This window comes from Mustela erminea, chromosome 2 (genome assembly GCF_009829155.1).
Source record: "Mustela erminea isolate mMusErm1 chromosome 2, mMusErm1.Pri, whole genome shotgun sequence".
In the NCBI taxonomy this organism is placed as follows: domain Eukaryota; kingdom Metazoa; phylum Chordata; class Mammalia; order Carnivora; family Mustelidae; genus Mustela; species Mustela erminea.
This window is the reverse complement of record NC_045615.1, coordinates 108683875-108700985: the sequence shown is the minus strand read 5'-3', so window position 1 is coordinate 108700985 and position 17111 is coordinate 108683875. Positions and strand designations below refer to the sequence as shown.

Sequence of the window (17111 nt, the reverse complement as noted above, 5' to 3'; positions counted from 1 at the left end):
TAATTCAGTGCTGGGGAACAGTTTATATATATGTCGTATCTGAATGCTATGAAGTTGGGAGAACAGATACAAAAAGCCACAGTTAAAAAATATATTATTGGTACATTAACAGGAGTTTGAAACTAAGGAGGCTGTAGGAAGTCTTACATGGACATTCTAATGAATCCCCACATCCTAATTATCTCTGAGGGTGACCGAATTTATTCTATGTATAGATGTATGTGTATAAGGTGAAGCTTCTGACTGTTTCTCTCTTAGGCATCATATGAAAGACTAGAAATGTAGTTCTTTTTTCCCCCGAGAGCGAGACAGAAAGAGTGAGAGAGCACACGTGGGGTGGGAGGGGCAGAAGTAGAGATAGAATCTTGAGTAGGCTCCAGGCCCAGCACAGAGCCTAACATGGGGCTCGATCTCACAACCCTGAGCCTAAATCAAGAGTCAGACACTTAATCAACCGAGCCACCCAAAGGCCCCTGGAAGTATATATCTATCAAATCTGGAGTGTATGCTTCAAATGTCTACAGGGGCTATCCATAGTTCCTCTGAGAGGTTCTCTGGGGACCTTCAAAGAGAGAAGCTAGCCCCCCAGGGCTGCTGAAAACAAGAGTCAAGGTCAGACCTGCATGTCTGTGCCCAGGGCAGAGAACAAGCTACCAGCGGACAGAAGACTCCCTGAGGTTACAGACAAAGGCTCCAAACCAAAAGCCATGCAGGTACCACCTGCCCTAGGCGACTTCCCTCAGTGTGCTCCTGAGTGGTTCATGGGGATGCCGGAGGTAGGGGAACCATGGGAAATCACCAAAATATGGACAATACCTACGCGTTCATGTAGTTCCATCTGAGACAGACTTACAGAGCTCAGGGTTCTCCTGATCACATAGGCCAGACAGGGGTCATCCACTCACCTGGGACACTGCTCGTTGGGAGTGATGCTCCCCGCCAGGCTCAGCTCCGGCACCAGCGTGGGCTCCCCAGGCCTTCTCCTGCTCCGGGCTGCCCTCTCCCTCACCTGTTGCTCGACCAACGCCTGATCGGTGGGCTCCGGGGGGACTGGCTTCACAGGCTCTTCCCCGGGATACGGCTCCTCCAAGCCCTCGTTGGGATGTTCTTCGACAGGATGTTCTTGCTTCTTTTTCTTCTTCTTGGCCCTCTGTTGGGTAGAAGGCAATCTATATCAAGCAGACATTTTGCAATTTTGCTTATGACCATGGTCTTCAGAACCAGATAGACCCGGGTGCCGACCCAGCTCTGCCTCAACCATCTGTGTGTCCTCCGGCAGCCGCGTGATCTCTGTCTGTTTTCTCATCTACAGAATGGGGACAATCAGTGGAAGCTCTCCCAGGGCTGCTGAACTGAGGTAATGCCTGGGATCTAGAAAGGGCTTAAAAAGGTTAGCTATGGGGTGCCTGGGTGGCTCAGTGGGTTGGGCCTCTGCCTTCGGCTCAGGTCATGATCTCGGCATCCTGGGATCAAGCCCTGCATCAGGCTCTCTGCTCCGTGGGGAGCCTGCTTCCCCCTCTGCCTGCCTCTCTGCCTACTTGTGATCTCTCTGTCAAATAAATAAAATCTTTAAAAAAAAAAAAAAAGGGTTAGCTGTTCTGGTGGTCATTAATATGGTTCTAAAGGCCAAGGACACATCTTGAAAGTAAAGTAAGGCTTGTGGGCACAGCTATGGCAGGTCACCTGATCTGTTACTTACTGTGCTTGGAGTCAATATTTCAGGGTTATGTGTACAAAGTTATATCATTTTCCCAGGGAATCCCAGAAGCATCAATGCCCTGCCTTCCACGGGAGACAGAGCGGAACCAGCAGGGGCCCCAGTCAGCCTGTCCAGTTTCCCTCCTCTGGCCTCAGGGCTGGCCTCCCAGACCCCTCCGGTCCCCAAGGTCAACCCTGCTCAAGGCTGAGGGGCTTGACAAACCTGGGCTTTCTTCCAGGCTTTCCACTGCTGGTACGCGGCTCTGTACGCCTCCGTCTTCTGTTCATATTCTTCCCTGTGCTCTTCCAGCAACTCACTTATCTCAGCTTGAATTTCTGCCTCATATGCTGCTTTGTCTGCTTCCTGGTCAACTTTTTCCCTTTAAAAGAATTTACAGTAGCTTTGTTATCTCTTGACATTAAGTAACAGAGTAGTAATAACAGCAAACACCTGTATGGAGCTAGCTGTGTGACAGGTCCTCGTCTGACAGCTTTGCACCCGTTAGTCCTCAACCCTGGGAGGCCAATACTACAATCATCTGCATTTTACACGCAAGGAGACCGGAGCACAGAGAGACGAAGGAACTTGCCTAAGGACACACAGCTGGCGAGTGGAAGAGCTGAACTATGAGCGATAGATTGCTATTTATGGCTAAGCAACGGTGCCCCCCTGGGCTAAGTGACGCAGACAGCATACAGACACAGCCCTTGTAGATTCCAGGCCAGGAGAGGTAGTGGGTCATCGCAGTTACTAGTGCTTCAAGTCTCTGAGGAACCTCTTCAATATGTTGCTTCTGAGCCCCTGAAACTACTAGTCTGACTTTGGATTGGCAATTTGAGTTTTTCTTTGATGATTCTGCTGACACTTTATCAGGAGTTCTGACCAGCCCAAAGCGGTGTTTCCTGCAGCGTGCTCGGTAGGACATTAGTGCTGTGAAATCTCCTGCCCTAAAAGGTGTTGTGGCCCTAGCCACGCAGAGATTAAATAAACGTGGTATATGAAACAGTGTGTGATTCTTCTGGAAAGCGGTGGCAGGCATGCCACACCCAATACCTCCTTCCTCCTCCCCAGCCCAACATTGTAGCTCATTGCCCAGCCTTACTTGATCACTGCTGCCAGGCCTTCAGGTTTTACTCCTAAAGTTCCTGTTCCTTTTGGATAAACTTACTCAGGTGCCTGAGGTTGACACAGATTTGCTTACATTCACATGGGGCCTGGTGGTTTAGCAATTAGCATTTCGCTAGGGTACAGACTCTGCACTCTAGGATACTACTGAAGACCTCACTTTGGAAACACAGTAGCACTGAAAATTTATAAACATTGTAGAAATCCGACTCAGAAATTATGCTCTATCTTCGACATATAGAGACCCACTTGCTTTGCTCCCTGTTATTCAGAGGCATACATAAACTAGTGAAAATTCGATGACTTTTTCAGGGAAGAATTTATGCTGTGTTGTAAGGTGGCCAGGTAAATGGAGAGTGTGGAGAAGGGCACTCCAAAATAATTTAGGAGGCAGCTACTTATGGAAAGAAGTGGAGTTAAGGATCACAAAAAGTGTCACCTACAGGTGACCTTAAGGGCAAATTTCCTATAAAATTTAGTTTATTCTAAACTGAAGGAAGCAGGAAAGAGAAAGCAGCGAAATACTTATGTTCTGCTTCTGGGAAGGAGAGGTAGTCTGGGAGATGGAATTCGGAAGCTGAAACACTGGAATTTCTGGAAGACACCGTGGTTTCTTTGGAACAGACTGTATGAATTTCTTTTTCTTCAGCTACTATTAACTGAGCAGATACTGAATGGCGGGTGCTCTGTTTGGGATCAGAGATCCAATGGCAATCTGGTCCTTTCAGAAAGATGATATTGTGTTTGTCCTGGGACCTGTAGGATGTTTTCTGAGCCTTATGAAAATTAAAACCCTAAAAGAAAATTACAATCTGCAGCTATTTTTGGCTGAAACAGGGCTGTCTTCAAGGCAAAGTATCCAATAACCGCCCACATTTATTACTTTTCTTGTGGATGTATGGTACAATATTTACTCAGAAACAATCGGGAAGGGAACAACACCAGCAGCAGAGATGCTCTTTACTTAATACACAGAATATGGTTTTATTGTGATAACTGTCCTCTTAGTCATGTATCAAAGTCTAGAGAATTACAGAGCATAAATGTTATCCAAGCATACTTTCTCCACACTGTACACAAAGATCAATTCCAAATGGACAAAAGATGAATGAGGAAGACAAAACTATAAAGACTATAGAGACAATAGAGTAGAACATCAACTTGACTCAGGGGAAGGATTTCTAAAGCAGCAGCAGAAAGCACCGATTATAAGCAGAAAGATGAACATATTTTATCTGCTTAAAATTAAGAATTTCTGTCCTCAAAAAGCAGCAAGAGGAAGTAAGAGTCAACTACAGAGGGTATCTGCACATCATCAACAAAGACCCCCTGTCCAGGACATACACCAAATTCCCACCAACTATGAAAAGGAAACAAAGACAACCAATTCAGTCCAAAATTCAACAGAAGCCTTGAACAGACAGAGTAAGTCCAAATGGCCAATTCTTGAATGGAAAAATAAGGTCAAGCAAAGTGTAATGTTTGACAACAGCAGGGGACATGGATGGTTTTGGTGATTGGGATCCACAGGAACACTGGCCAGAGTATAAGTGGGCACAACCACGCCAGAAAAGTATCTGGCCTCGGCATGTGGGTATCAAAGAAGCACATCCCCTAAGACACAACAATGTTACTTCCAGGTGTATTTTGGGGGAAGCTTAGATGCATGTACCTTAAAACACATGCAGAAGGATCCCTACAGAAGTGCTATCTGTAAGCTGAGAAACAGAAGCAACTCAAACGTCTGTCAACAATGAAATGGGCAAATTTTGTTGTATTCATATAATGAAGCATTATAAACAAAGAAAATATATAAAACTCCAGCAAACTATGTGATATTAAGTAAATGGATCTCACATAGTTGTGAAGAAACACTAAAGACTGTAGATAGGCCACATACAGGGGATAGTAAACTACCTTTTCTTAGGAATTACACACAGATAAAAACAAGGAAACAAGGACATGCTGATCATAAAAATCTGGGAAATGGTTACTTCTGGGAGGGAGAGGGAAGTAGCTGGGGTTAGGAACATGGGGGCTGGTAATATCCCCAAGTACTGGTAATGCCCCATTTCTTAACCTGGGGAGTGGTTACATCATTATTTATTTGTTTTCTTAGTCGTTATTATTACTTGTTAATTATTTATTCATAATTATTTTTTAAGCCGTATCCATGTTTTATGCATTTTTCTCTATGCATATATATCCCAATAAAACAACTTAAAAAAAAGCGTACTTTCTCAGAACAAGTTTCAAGGGTGTATTCGTAAACCTCTGAAATTCTCGAAGGGATTTCATCTCCTTCCAAACTTTTATGATGGTTTTAAGCAATGTTCGATCTTTTTCTTGTTCAGTGTCACGTAGTTTTCTTGTTTGCCTAGAAGACAGAATATTATTATTATTATTTATACACATCAAAAACTAATGACGTATGGTGACTAACATATCAATAAAAAAAAGACACTAAAAAATTTACAAAAAGTTATTTATATGGGTTTGCAAATAGAAAGAAGAAACTAATAACTATAATAACTACATATAATAAACTATAATAACTATAGCATAGTATATTTAACTTGATACCTATGATACTTCTTAAGTGCTGGAAATCCGACGATATGAATGGAAATTTGAAGACAATAAGAGGCCAATGTGTTTCAAGAGGTTATTTGGTTTTGTTTTCCCTAGGTGAATCTCACTTCAATTAAACTAAATTACCTTCTAAAGTTCTTATTAATACTATGTACCCTTAGGCAAACAGCCATCTTTGAAATTGTAAAAATAAGAAGCCCAGTAAACTCAATTCTCATGGACTAAACTATTGTACACTTAGAGAAGTATGTTGTTGTCCTAGTTAACAACAAACATACTGCAGTCTGTCTCTGTTAACACAAATCACAAGTTCTACATTTAGGAGATGAGGTAATGTCACTGCCTGCCTAGGAGAGTTTTCTAACCAGATTAACAATACTTCAGGTTGATTTGAAGAGGCACCAAATGGTTGGTGATTGTTGGAAACGCTTTCATGTTTATTTCCATTATTTAAAGTGTCTGGAAATTATTTAATGCCTTACTTTAAGCCCTCTTATGAATGATAGTCAAATCCAGAACCCAAATGTACTCTATTATGTTATTAATTACTTTTTAAAAATTTTTAAAAAAGATTTTTATTTATTTGACAGAGAACACAAGTAGGCAGAGAGGCAGGCAGAGAGAGAGAGAGGAGGAAGCAGGCTCCCTGCTTGAGCAGAGAGCCCGATGCAGGGCTCAATCTTAGGACCCTGAGATCATGACCTGAGTCGAAGGCAGAGGCTTTAACCCACTGAGCCACCCAGGCGCCCCTGTTTTTAATTACTTAATTAGACAATTTTTCTTTTCTTGAACAAGTACCAGGTGTTTCTCCAGATGATTCAGAAATGTCTAGGAGATTGAGGGTGTCTTTGTCCTCAAGGAATTTACCATTTAGCTCAGGAGTCAGACACACTGATAAATGAAGACATACAACGTGAGATTTGCCTAAGAGAGTGCCCTTGGAAACCACGGAGGCAGGGTCTCATTAATTAGCATCTCCTGACCTCCAGAAGGAAGGTCCGAGTCTGGAGGGTGTACTTGTGATGACTCAGCTGTGGAGGTGGTACAGAGGCCTAGGTTTCTAATCATTCAGCTGCCGGCTCCAGAAAAAGAGGATGGTGGGAGATGGCAGCCGGTTAGCAGCTGGATGGCCAAGATTCGAGACTCTGAAGGCCTCACAGAAGCAAGAAAGCAATGAATTAAGAAACATTCTCCTTCATCATCATCATCATCATCTTCTTCTTCTTCTTCTTCTTTTTTTTTTTTTAAATTTTATTTATTTATCTGAGAGAGAGAGAGTGAGGGCACACAAGCAGAGGGGAGGGGCAGAGGGAGACGCAGACTTCCCGCTGAGCAGGGAGCCCAGGGAGGGGCTAGATCCCAGGACCTTGAGTTCTTGACCTGAACTGAAGTCAGGTGCTTAACCATCGGAGCCACCCAGGCACCCCCAAAATGTCCTTCTTGAAAATCAGTAAGGCATGTGTTTAAGGGCACGGAGGTTGGAATCAGACTCTGTAGGTTTTGCTGGCCTCGGGCAAACAACTTAACTTCTCCAAGCCTCATCTGTGAACTTGGGGTGCTAATGGAATGCACTCCATAGGGCTGTTGAGAGGAGTAAGTGTTAATACGAGAGCCGTGCCTGACATCCAGTAAGTGACCCACAAATGTTAGCTGTCAGTATCAAGTGGCCTATTCTTCTCTTACGCTGCCTCCCTTTGAAAAACTTCAATGTAATATTATTTTACTGAGTTATGTGACACCTTAAGGCTTTCTGATATACTTTCTACTTGCTTTTTTAGTACCTGACAAAATAGTTTCTCAGAAATGCTAAAAAAGAACACTTGGCAAGAAAAATTTGACATCTGAGCTAAAGAAGAAAGCATCATAGAAGAATATTTAATGACAAATCGTAGTCAGGGCTCTAGAGGAAAGGAAAAGGCAGTTGTGTTCAAGGAGTCAGGCAACCCTTTTTTGAAACCTGGTGCAGATGGAGTCCAGAGTGTGGAACGGAGTTTCAAGCCAGAGGTGAAATTCTGGGAGCCACTGGCTTCTGGATGTTCTTTCCAACCACAGGACTGAATTCAATTGTCAGGAGGAAATGCAGGTTAATAAAGAAAACAAAAAGAAACACTCGGGAGGAACTCTGAACCTTTGGGTGCTGGGCAGAGGAGAATACGTAGACCAAGGACAGTGGGAAGGACGGGGGCAGGGGAGGGGGGCAGACATCCACGAGAGGGTGGTGTAGGGAGGGGAAGGGAAGAAATATGTCACCCCAGGCCCCTCTGGTGACAGGATCTCTCATGGTCAAGAGGCCAGGTAGCAGGAGGGGCTTAGCAGGGCGGAGGCGCCCATGGCCTGTGGCAAGATCAGCCTCCGAGGAAAGGTGGGTAGGCCAGTGAGGACGGGGTCGAGGGAACGGGAGGCGAGGGAGGAGAGCAGCAAGAAAGCTCGCGTCTTCCACAAGTTTGGGTGTGAAGGAAAACAGAGAGAAAGCGGCAGCCAAATGGGGATCTAGAGTCATACTTTATTTGTTCAAGTCTGAGTAGGTCTGAGGGTGAAGACCCTGAAAGAAGAGTTAAATGCGGTGCTTCCCTATCTTGCATGAACATCCACGCTGCCTTCCGTATAGGGCTGGTTCCCGTCAGAGGACAAGCGATGAGGTCAGGAGGCCATTGACAGAAGGTAAGACGGAGAATGACTGACATTTTGGGGCCGAGGTGAGCTGCACCTGCCAGGGTCCCTGTGCATAGCGAGTGGGGCCTCCCAGGGATGCTGGTCCGCGGCAGTCAGGGCCCGCATGAGGGGACAGCCAGGAGCAGGCCATCTGCTTAGATTTGTTTGAACAATAGTGAAATGTGAAGAAAAGGCTAGAACCCACTCTCTTACTGGGCCAGAAGTGCTGGATCGCAGAGGCGTTCATCTCCAGGGGCAGTGGAAAGAGTGCCCTGGGTCCGGGGGGTCCGCAGGGCCCCCTGCATGGTCTGTCCATCTCTCACACAATTCTGCTAGTTCTCAAATACTGATGAATAAATACGAGTTCTATAAAACCACTACTGTATTCACGACAGCTTTCTATCATTTTTCTTACCCAATGTATGCTTAAGCAAAAATTATTTTCACAAGGAGGCTGCATTGTGGGCTTTTTTAAAAAGACTAAATAAGAATTTGCCTTTTAAAACATATTCTTCAACTTTTACAGTGATAGTATCTCAACATTGCTAATTTCCACTTCGCTGGAGGAATTTCCAACTCCAGGCTAGACTGTAAAAAGAAAAATATACATTGAAAGTCCTTGATTTATAAATTCCTGTTCAAAGAATTCATTCTGTGGAAATACGCATGCACACAGGAATGTCAATTAGTGTGCAGTTTCTATAATAAAAAAAAGAATAATACAAATGCCTATCAACAGGGAACATCACATCTCTATAATGTCAGCCTTCGAATAATGATATAGGGCTGCCTTGGTGGTGCAGTTGGCTAAGCATCTGACTCTTAGTGTGGACTCAGGTAGTGATCTCAGGGTCTTGGGATTGAGCCCCGGGTCAGGCTTCACACTCAGCAGGGAGTTTGCTTTCGATTCTCTCTCTCTGCGCCCCCCAGCCCCATGCTTGTGGGCACACACCTGTGCAAATGCTCTCTTGCTAAAATAAATAAATCTTTAGGGCCCCTGGATGACACAGTGGGTTGGGCTTCTGCCTTCAGCTCAAGTCCTGATCCTAGGGTTCTGGGATTGAGCCCCGCATCGGGTTCTCCGCTAAGCAGGGAGCCTGCTTCCCCCTCTCTCTTTGCCTGTCTCTCTGCCTACTTGTGATCTCTCTTTCTGTGTCAAATAAATAAATAAAATCCGAAAAAAAAACTTTAAAAATAAATAATAATGCAGAACTAGATATAGTATAAAAGGCAAAGGTTTGAGAGGTATTTTACATAGAAAAGCCAGTTGTGAGATTGTAAATGCAGTATGATTTCTTAAATAAATATATACACATGAATGCATCTGTGTATGTAAGTGTGAGTGTTCACACACATAGGTGACTACACATGTGGAAGAACTAGCAACAATCTGCTACCATGATTTCCCCCAACGGATGGGATTCCAGAGGATACCTCCTATATTAGGTTATTTCCTTATTGTTTGGCAACAATCAGGGTTTTAACTTCTGAATTTTAATTATGAAAAATTCTAAGAAATAGAAAAGTCCACATCATAAATCATTAGGACACTTGTACACATTTGGTTACATTTACTCAGGGCTTTTGGTCATGTCTCAAATGTTATAGCTGCATTTGAAGACCTCTTGGATTACATTCCCTTCTCTCCCTCCCTGGAACTGGCATGTGTGCCTTTTCCGTCTGTACCACACGTGTGTACCTACAACAAACAAGTGTTGTGTTGGGTATTCTTTTTTTTTTTTTTTTAAGATTTTATTTATTTGAGAGAGAGAGTGAGAGAGGAGAAGGTCAGAGGGAGAAGCAGACTCCCCATGGAGCTGGGAGCCCGATGCGGGACTCGATCCCGGGACTGTAGGATCATGACCTGAGCCAAAGGCAGTTGCCCAACCAACTGAGCCACCCAGGTGCCCCTGTGTTGGGTATTCTTTAGGGTTCATGAGCTGTCTCACACAGCGAGAATCCTCTTACACCTGGATGTTCTCATTCAACATTCCTTTCTCCATATTTGTACATGCAGATCTAACTCAGTCAATTTAACTGTGCTACAGATGTTCAGTGTAAGACTATCAGATGTGGTCATTCTGGTATGGGGTCATTCCCAGCACCTCCTCAATTTTGTAAATGATGCTGTGAATTCCTTATACAGTAAACATCCTCCATGTGCATACATGCTTGTAGCTCTTAGAGTACACCCACCGGAAACAGAATTTTCTGGGTCCCAGCTTACAGGCATTTCCCACTTTGCTAGCCTATGGTCAGGATGCCCTCTAAACTGGTGTCTGTACGGGTGCCTGGGTGGCTCAGTCGGCTAAGCATCTGCCTTCAGCTCAGGTCATGGTCTCTGGGTCCTAGGATCGAGCCCCACATCAGGCTTCCTGCTCAGTGGGGAGTCTGCTTCTCCCTCTCCCACTCCCCCTGCTTGTGCTCTCTCTCTTCTCACTCTGTTAAATAAATAAAATCTTTAAAAAAAAAATAAAGTGGTGGCTGTCGCAATGTTTATTTACAGGAGCAGAGTAAGTTACAATATCTTACAACCTCATTCTTTTCTTGGACTTCAAATTTGGTGTTAAAAGGATGGATCTACCTCAGTACTTCATTTGGCTTAATTTCTCATGTATTCCATGCATTTGGAAAAACTGAAAAGAAGCTTTCAATGAGGATACATCTAACAGGAACAAAAAAAGTAGAAGTTACAATTATAGACTTTACTCACCGAATTTCAGATTTATACTCATTGATGGCTTTTTGGGTTGTATCAAGAGATTTATGAGGCTTTGCTGGATTCATTCCTGTCTGAACTGCATTTCTTAGAGCTTGAAGCTTAAAAAAATATGGATACAGGTTTTAAGTTAGAGACTACCACCTACTGCAAATTATGTGCCTTGAACCACCCACCTTGCCAGGGCAAAATGATGCCAGCAAAGCTGTGAATGGATGTTCAAGCATTCAGCTCTTCCCACACTTTAACCTCAATGAACTCTGACAGAGAGCTCTTTCTTCTATTCTTAAAAAAGAAAAGGAATGACAAAAGGACAGGGTATGTCCTCCCCTGTTCTATAGCCCAGATAATTAGATTGCTCATGATACGTGTTGCTTTTATGTGTGTCTCGGAAATACGGTTTCTCTCAAGGCTAACAGTGGCTCTTTCTGGGTCCTGGATATACAGGGATATTTTGGGAACAGATCATAAACCTATAGACTCAAAAAGAGGCAATGTGGCATTATCCCTTGTTTGGGCCGGTAGGTTTTAAAGTCAGGGTGTGGGACTAAAATTGCCCACAGTCAAAATTACTCAAGAAAATCCCATGGGATGGTGTCACATTGGAAGTTAGTGCGATTTCTTTGAGCATCATTGGAGACAACTGACTCGTGTTTGGGTACCACATTATAGCAAATTACACGTCAAGATGAGAACGCCTCTGAGGACAGAGAGATTCTCAAGCCATGCATACGCTCAGCATCTGAGGTCATGCAAGCAAGACACAGCTACGTATCTTCCATTAAAAGCCCACACTCCCTTGCAGGTGACACTACTTGCACCGTTTGCACAAACCTTTCTCCTTAAGCCAAGTGTGAGCCACTGAATTTGCACACGTGAAATGTACATTGTCATAGCCTTCCGTTTGCTTCCAGATAGAACAATCTATCATCCATCGTAGGCCCCTTCGGGGTGCATGAACATTTGTTGTAGGCTGGTGTTTTTGTTGCTTGGGCTCATCAGAAGCACCAAACCCATCAACAGTAAGAACGGAAGAATGTACCTTATCAGTGAGGAATTTTGCCTTGTTTCTCTGCTGTCTTGCAAGGTACTGGTCGTATAGTTGGGCCAGCTTGGCTGCCAAAACATGCTCTCGGCTAAAACAAGGATGATGAGTGAAGATTAACCCTGAAATATCAATGTCCAGTTGGAAATTTCCAGGGGGGTCCCCAGATCCAATCATGTGTTGACTCCTGTGGACATATTTTACTGCCTGTTAAAGAGAACAGAGTATGGGGGGACCCCAATTAAAGCACTCACTGGATAATGATGATTTAATGTGCAATGGACAACAGCCAGTTGCACCAGGACCCACAAGTGGGAATATATGAGTTTATTTCTTTTTAGGCATTTTGTTTCATTTTTCCCACCTTCCCCGAGATCAGTAGACTATTAATGTATACTTAGAACTTATGATTTCCTGGGGGACTTCAACACAGTGTATCGTCATTTACTTTAATACAATAATGTGTCTTCTCCTATGACATTCAATCTGTCTTTGATGAGAAGACCAAGAGATTTTTTGCTTAAAAAAATGTCCTTGTTAAAACCAGGATGTGTTTACAAATGGTAGGCTTAAATAGAATGGACTGACTCTATCTCAGCTCCTTCCAGAATATGCTGAATTGAGTCTCCATTTCCATTTATAGGGAGGGAAGACCATCTCTGCTAGGATCATATTCCACTGTTATTTCACGTCTTATAAAAGCTCCCGTTCTGATCATTAATATCCTTATACTTCAGACTGCCACAATGGAGGGCATAATTTCTTTTCTCTTTCGTCCGGATAACAGTATTCAGTTATAACCCACATTGGTGTTAGAAGCTTATTTTATTTTATTTTTTTTGTTTTTAAGAGAGAGTGAGTGGGGATTGGGGTTGAGAAGAAGGAGAAGGACAGAATTCCAAGCAGGCTCCATGCCCAGCATCCTGACAGGGCTCAATCCCATGACCCTGACATCATGACCTGAGCCAAAATCAAGAGTTGGACATATAACCAACTGAGCCACCCAGGCGCCCTATGTTAGAAGTTTTTCATTTGCAAGTGGACACTATGTGTTTTATGATCACCCAGACTGCTGAGATTAATTAAAAAATTTCTACCTCACAAAGACATGTACAACTCAACAGCATTCTATACACTTAATAGAAAATTCCTTTCTAATTGCTCTGCTCCTGCTGGTTCTTGCCTTTCCTCTTGCCATGGGGTTCCAGAGTTATAAGGTCATTCAGGGTGTGGCTCTCAGGTTCCATCCTGTACTCTTCTTGGTATGAGTAAGTAATGTGGGTAGTGTGGTCCAATTTACCTGAAATGTTACCCAGGGCACCTGTACTTCATTTCCCCTTCCCCACATCTGCATTAGCCCATGGTCAAATGATTGCTGGTGGTCTCTGCCTTAGGCTCAGCTCAACCACATAAAAAAAGCTTCCAGGACTGTCGTAGTCACTGGGCTAGACTGCTCAAAAGAGCCTAACTCTCTTCCTATAAGAGATAAAGACGGTTCCTTGTTTCTCTTTTTGTTAAATTTATTTTCTTTGACTATATACTGAGAATGATCGTGAAAATAGTGGAAATAATTTCTTCTAAGAATAAATGATATTTATAGAACATATTATTTTAATCTTGAAATTGATTTGATTCTTCATTTTTCAATTGAAAACCCAAACCCAAAACTACCAGAGGTGATGCAAATGGATTATCTGCTGATGGTCTTGGCATGTGTGGAGATGAATGCCAATGGAGAAAGAAATTTAAAAGCTATACAGGGGTGCCTGGGTGGCTTAGTCAGTTGAGTGACCGACACTTGGTTTTGGCTCAGGCTGTGATCTTGGGATCCTGGGATCAAGGCCCTGATTGGGTTCTGTGCTCAGCAGGGAGTCTGCTTCTCTCTCTTCTCTCTCCCTCTCCCTCTACTCCTCCCCTTGCTCACGTATTCTCTCTATAAAATAAATAAATCTTTAAAAAATTAAAAAAATAAGAGTGATACAGAAAAAGAATAATCATTGCTGGGATTAACATGCAAGTCTCTATATTTGCCCTGGGAAAATAACAGGAACAGAGTCTGAATCCAGTCCAGAGCCTGCTATAGAATCTGTGGCTGTTGTTCTAGTCCTCTCTGGAAGCTTTCTCATTCCCATCTTCTGGGCATGAGGTGAGGGTCACAAGTCTCACTTACAATTGACCAGCTTGTCTTTGCTATGGATAATGTGAATCTAGGAGAAAAAGATAAAGCCCTTTCCCCTGGTGTTGTTAAGCTTAGATGATCAAGGGTCATGTCTCCTAACACATGGAGAATCCAGGTCTGTCAGCAATCAGAAGGAATGAAACTAGTCAACATTCAAGGAGAACCAGGGAAAAGAGAGGCAGAGAGAGAGATAGCCACCAAATTCCTGGTTCCCAAAGTCCCTGCTTCATTTTTATGATTTATCTCCAGATCCTTCCCAGTTTTACGGACCACCAAATTCTCTCTTTACTTAAGCTGATTTGCTTTAGTTTTTATCATTTGCAAACCAAAGAGTGCTGGTTCATGCAGTGCTTATAACATAGTAGGTGACCAGTGCTCTGTGTAACATCGGTGAGAATGGTGAAGAGGGAAGAGGTAACCTTACCAAGTGGTAATTAACAAGGAGGTTGGGGTCGGTAAATTCCTCAAAATGGCAGGCAGTTTCGTGAAGGGGAGGCTCCTACACATATGCCTCCCAGGAATGTCATGCCAACTTCTAATCACAGAATCTTTAATTTTTTAAAAAATGTAGACTCTGTGCCCATCGTGGTGCTCAAACTCATGACCTTGAGATCAAGAGTCACAGGCTCTATAGACTGAGCCAGCCAGGTGCCCCCTGACAGAATTTGCAACACTTCACATTTCTGTCTACCCGTATACTAGGGACAGTCTAAGGCCATGTTTGAATATTGCTACCTCTATATTCTCTGAGTTTAGGACAACTGAGAATATAGTGGATTTTCCGTTAAGGATGGGAAGAATAAAAATAAAAGAAGGAAGGAAGGAAATGCGGAAGGAAGGAAGGAGCGGAGGAGGCAGGAAGGGAGGCAGGAGGGAAGCTACTGGGATTGCTTTCAACAACCCTGATGCTACTTTGACATCAGGATTAGGTGAACTGCATTTTATATTGTTTATGTCTGATGTTCAATGATCTCTTGGCATTTTTATTTTTTAAGTTTTGGAATAGTTCCTTCTTAAGAAGTATTCAATTGCATTCTTTCTCATTGGATGTCTAACTTTGTTCTTTGCATGATATGGACTCTCTTTTTCTATTTCTCTATTTTTAATGGTCTCTCACAAAGATCTTAAACTCGGAAGAGTAGAATATTCTACTTTAACAAACTACTGATGAGGGAGGGGTTTGGTCAGTCCTGCTGGGTTAGCTTTGGGCCTGAAAGCTCTGAGGCATAATTCAGCATTAATGGCCCAGGGAATCACCAACTCCTATCCAGAACACTAACTTGGTTTTCTGTCACTGGGATGCCAGGGTTACGCCAGAGCCCAGGAAAGCCACTGTTCTGCAGGAGAGACCACTGAAGAGAGGAATAAGGAAGGAGTTTCTTCTAGAGACATTCAACTCAGCTGAATCATTTTAATAACATTCAGTTTGTACTTTGATTGAGGTGTCTCTATGTGCCAGCCTCCTACTCCGTGCTACGGTTAAAAGAAGAAGAAACCCCCATCTTTGCTTTTAGTCATTTACAGGCTAGTGGGGGGTAGTGGGGGGGTGCGTTAATAAGTTATCAGTGAAGCCCTCTCGCCCGTTTATCACCTTCTGTGTTCCTGCATCATGTCAAAACTCCCAGATGGTATGCATTTAATATTTTTTTCTTAAAGGCAAGCCTCTTACATGGAACAGTGGAAAAAACATGGGTTTTGACATTGGACAGATCTGAATAAATGTAAGAAAATGTAAAAGTTAGTAAAGAAATAAAATTGTGAAAAAAGTAATCCAAAAAGAGATGCATTATGTTTTGAATCACTGGAAGGTTCCACAACCACATTCCCCAAAAAAGACTGAGGCGTGTAAGTCCACAGTGAATTAATAGGTCATGTGGAAAGGGGGAACATGCAAAGAGAATAATATCCCCTCCCTCTAATTTAAACCCTTCTGTACCCTTCCCACACACTCAGATATATTCTTCCCTCTTTGCTAGATCCAAAGCCTGACCCTCTGGGAAATGACCTTGGGAGTCTCTAGACCCTTTGGCTTTTCTCTCTTAATTTTTTTGCTCTGTGATGCTACATGACCAGCCCACTGAGTGGGACATTCTCCTTCTCTCCTTCCTCATTTCTGTACCCAAGATGGGAAGATCTCTCCTCTCACAGGTATTGGGAGAAAACCACCCTGTTTCTCTCCGCATGTCTCATCCTCATGGCTCCCTCCCCAGAGAGAAGGAAGACTAGACTAGAAGACTATGACTAGAGAGCCAGCTGGAGCCCAACAACCATTGGTCCGGGTTCTCTGCTGTCCCTTATTAGCTCTCTCCTGAGAACCTGCTTACTGGCCCCGCGTGTTCTCCTAGGCACTCCTCATGGTGAACTCACCAGGGCTGTGCTAGACGGGAGCAGAATTCATGGGATTTGAAGCAGGAAGCTCATCTGGTCTTGCATTCCAGTAGCCTTCTGCTGTCCGGTTTTACCCTTAGGGAGTCTGATCTCTGCATCCCTCTATGACCCCCGTGCGTTTCCCAACTAGCTCACAACTTCTGAAGCAGACAGATAAGATTAATTGGCTCTCTTAATACCCAACTCAACATAGCACTTACTCTTCTGTTTTCTCACTGCAACTCATAATTTAGTGCCTCATTATATCAGTGTATCCTGCTGAACCAGATGGCAGGTGAAGGAAGACTGATGTACTACTGGATATGTGCACAAGGGGATGACTGTCTTGCTCACTAATTATATCATGTGTCTGTCGTGTAAGCAAACAGATGACAAATCCCTCATGGACTGTGACTTGGGTTTATGCTTGTTTTGTGATCATCTACTCCCATGATCACGTTTCTGCACAAGTAGCCACTTTTTTTTTTAAACATTTTATTTATTTGACAGAGAGAGACACAGTGAGAGAGAGAACACAAGCAGTGAGAGTAGAAGAGGGAGAAGCAGGCTTCCCACTAGCAGGGAGCCCGATGTGGGACTTGATCCCAGGACCCTGGGATGACAACCTGAGCCGAAGGCAGTCGCATAACTGACTGAGCCACCCAGGTGCCCCAAAGTAGCCACTCATTAATACTTGTCTGTAATAACAAAATTTCATAGAAATTCACAATTT

General features: G+C 43.4%; 1 protein-coding gene across 4 annotated transcripts in view; it reads right to left on the bottom strand.

Moving 5' to 3' along the window:
* The window catches only part of CC2D2A (coiled-coil and C2 domain containing 2A), a 133774-nt gene that overhangs the window by 67547 nt on the left and 49116 nt on the right, over window positions 1-17111 (bottom strand). For all 4 annotated transcript variants that reach the window (XM_032333880.1, XM_032333881.1, XM_032333879.1 and 1 more), the window contains 5 exons: window positions 11830-12039; window positions 10782-10888; window positions 5061-5201; window positions 1922-2078; window positions 906-1150 (listed from right to left, as the gene is read on the bottom strand). In XM_032333880.1, the coding sequence (XP_032189771.1) occupies window positions 906-1150; window positions 1922-2078; window positions 5061-5201; window positions 10782-10888; window positions 11830-12039 (860 nt within the window). The remainder of the gene's footprint in view (window positions 1-905; window positions 1151-1921; window positions 2079-5060; window positions 5202-10781; window positions 10889-11829; window positions 12040-17111) is intronic.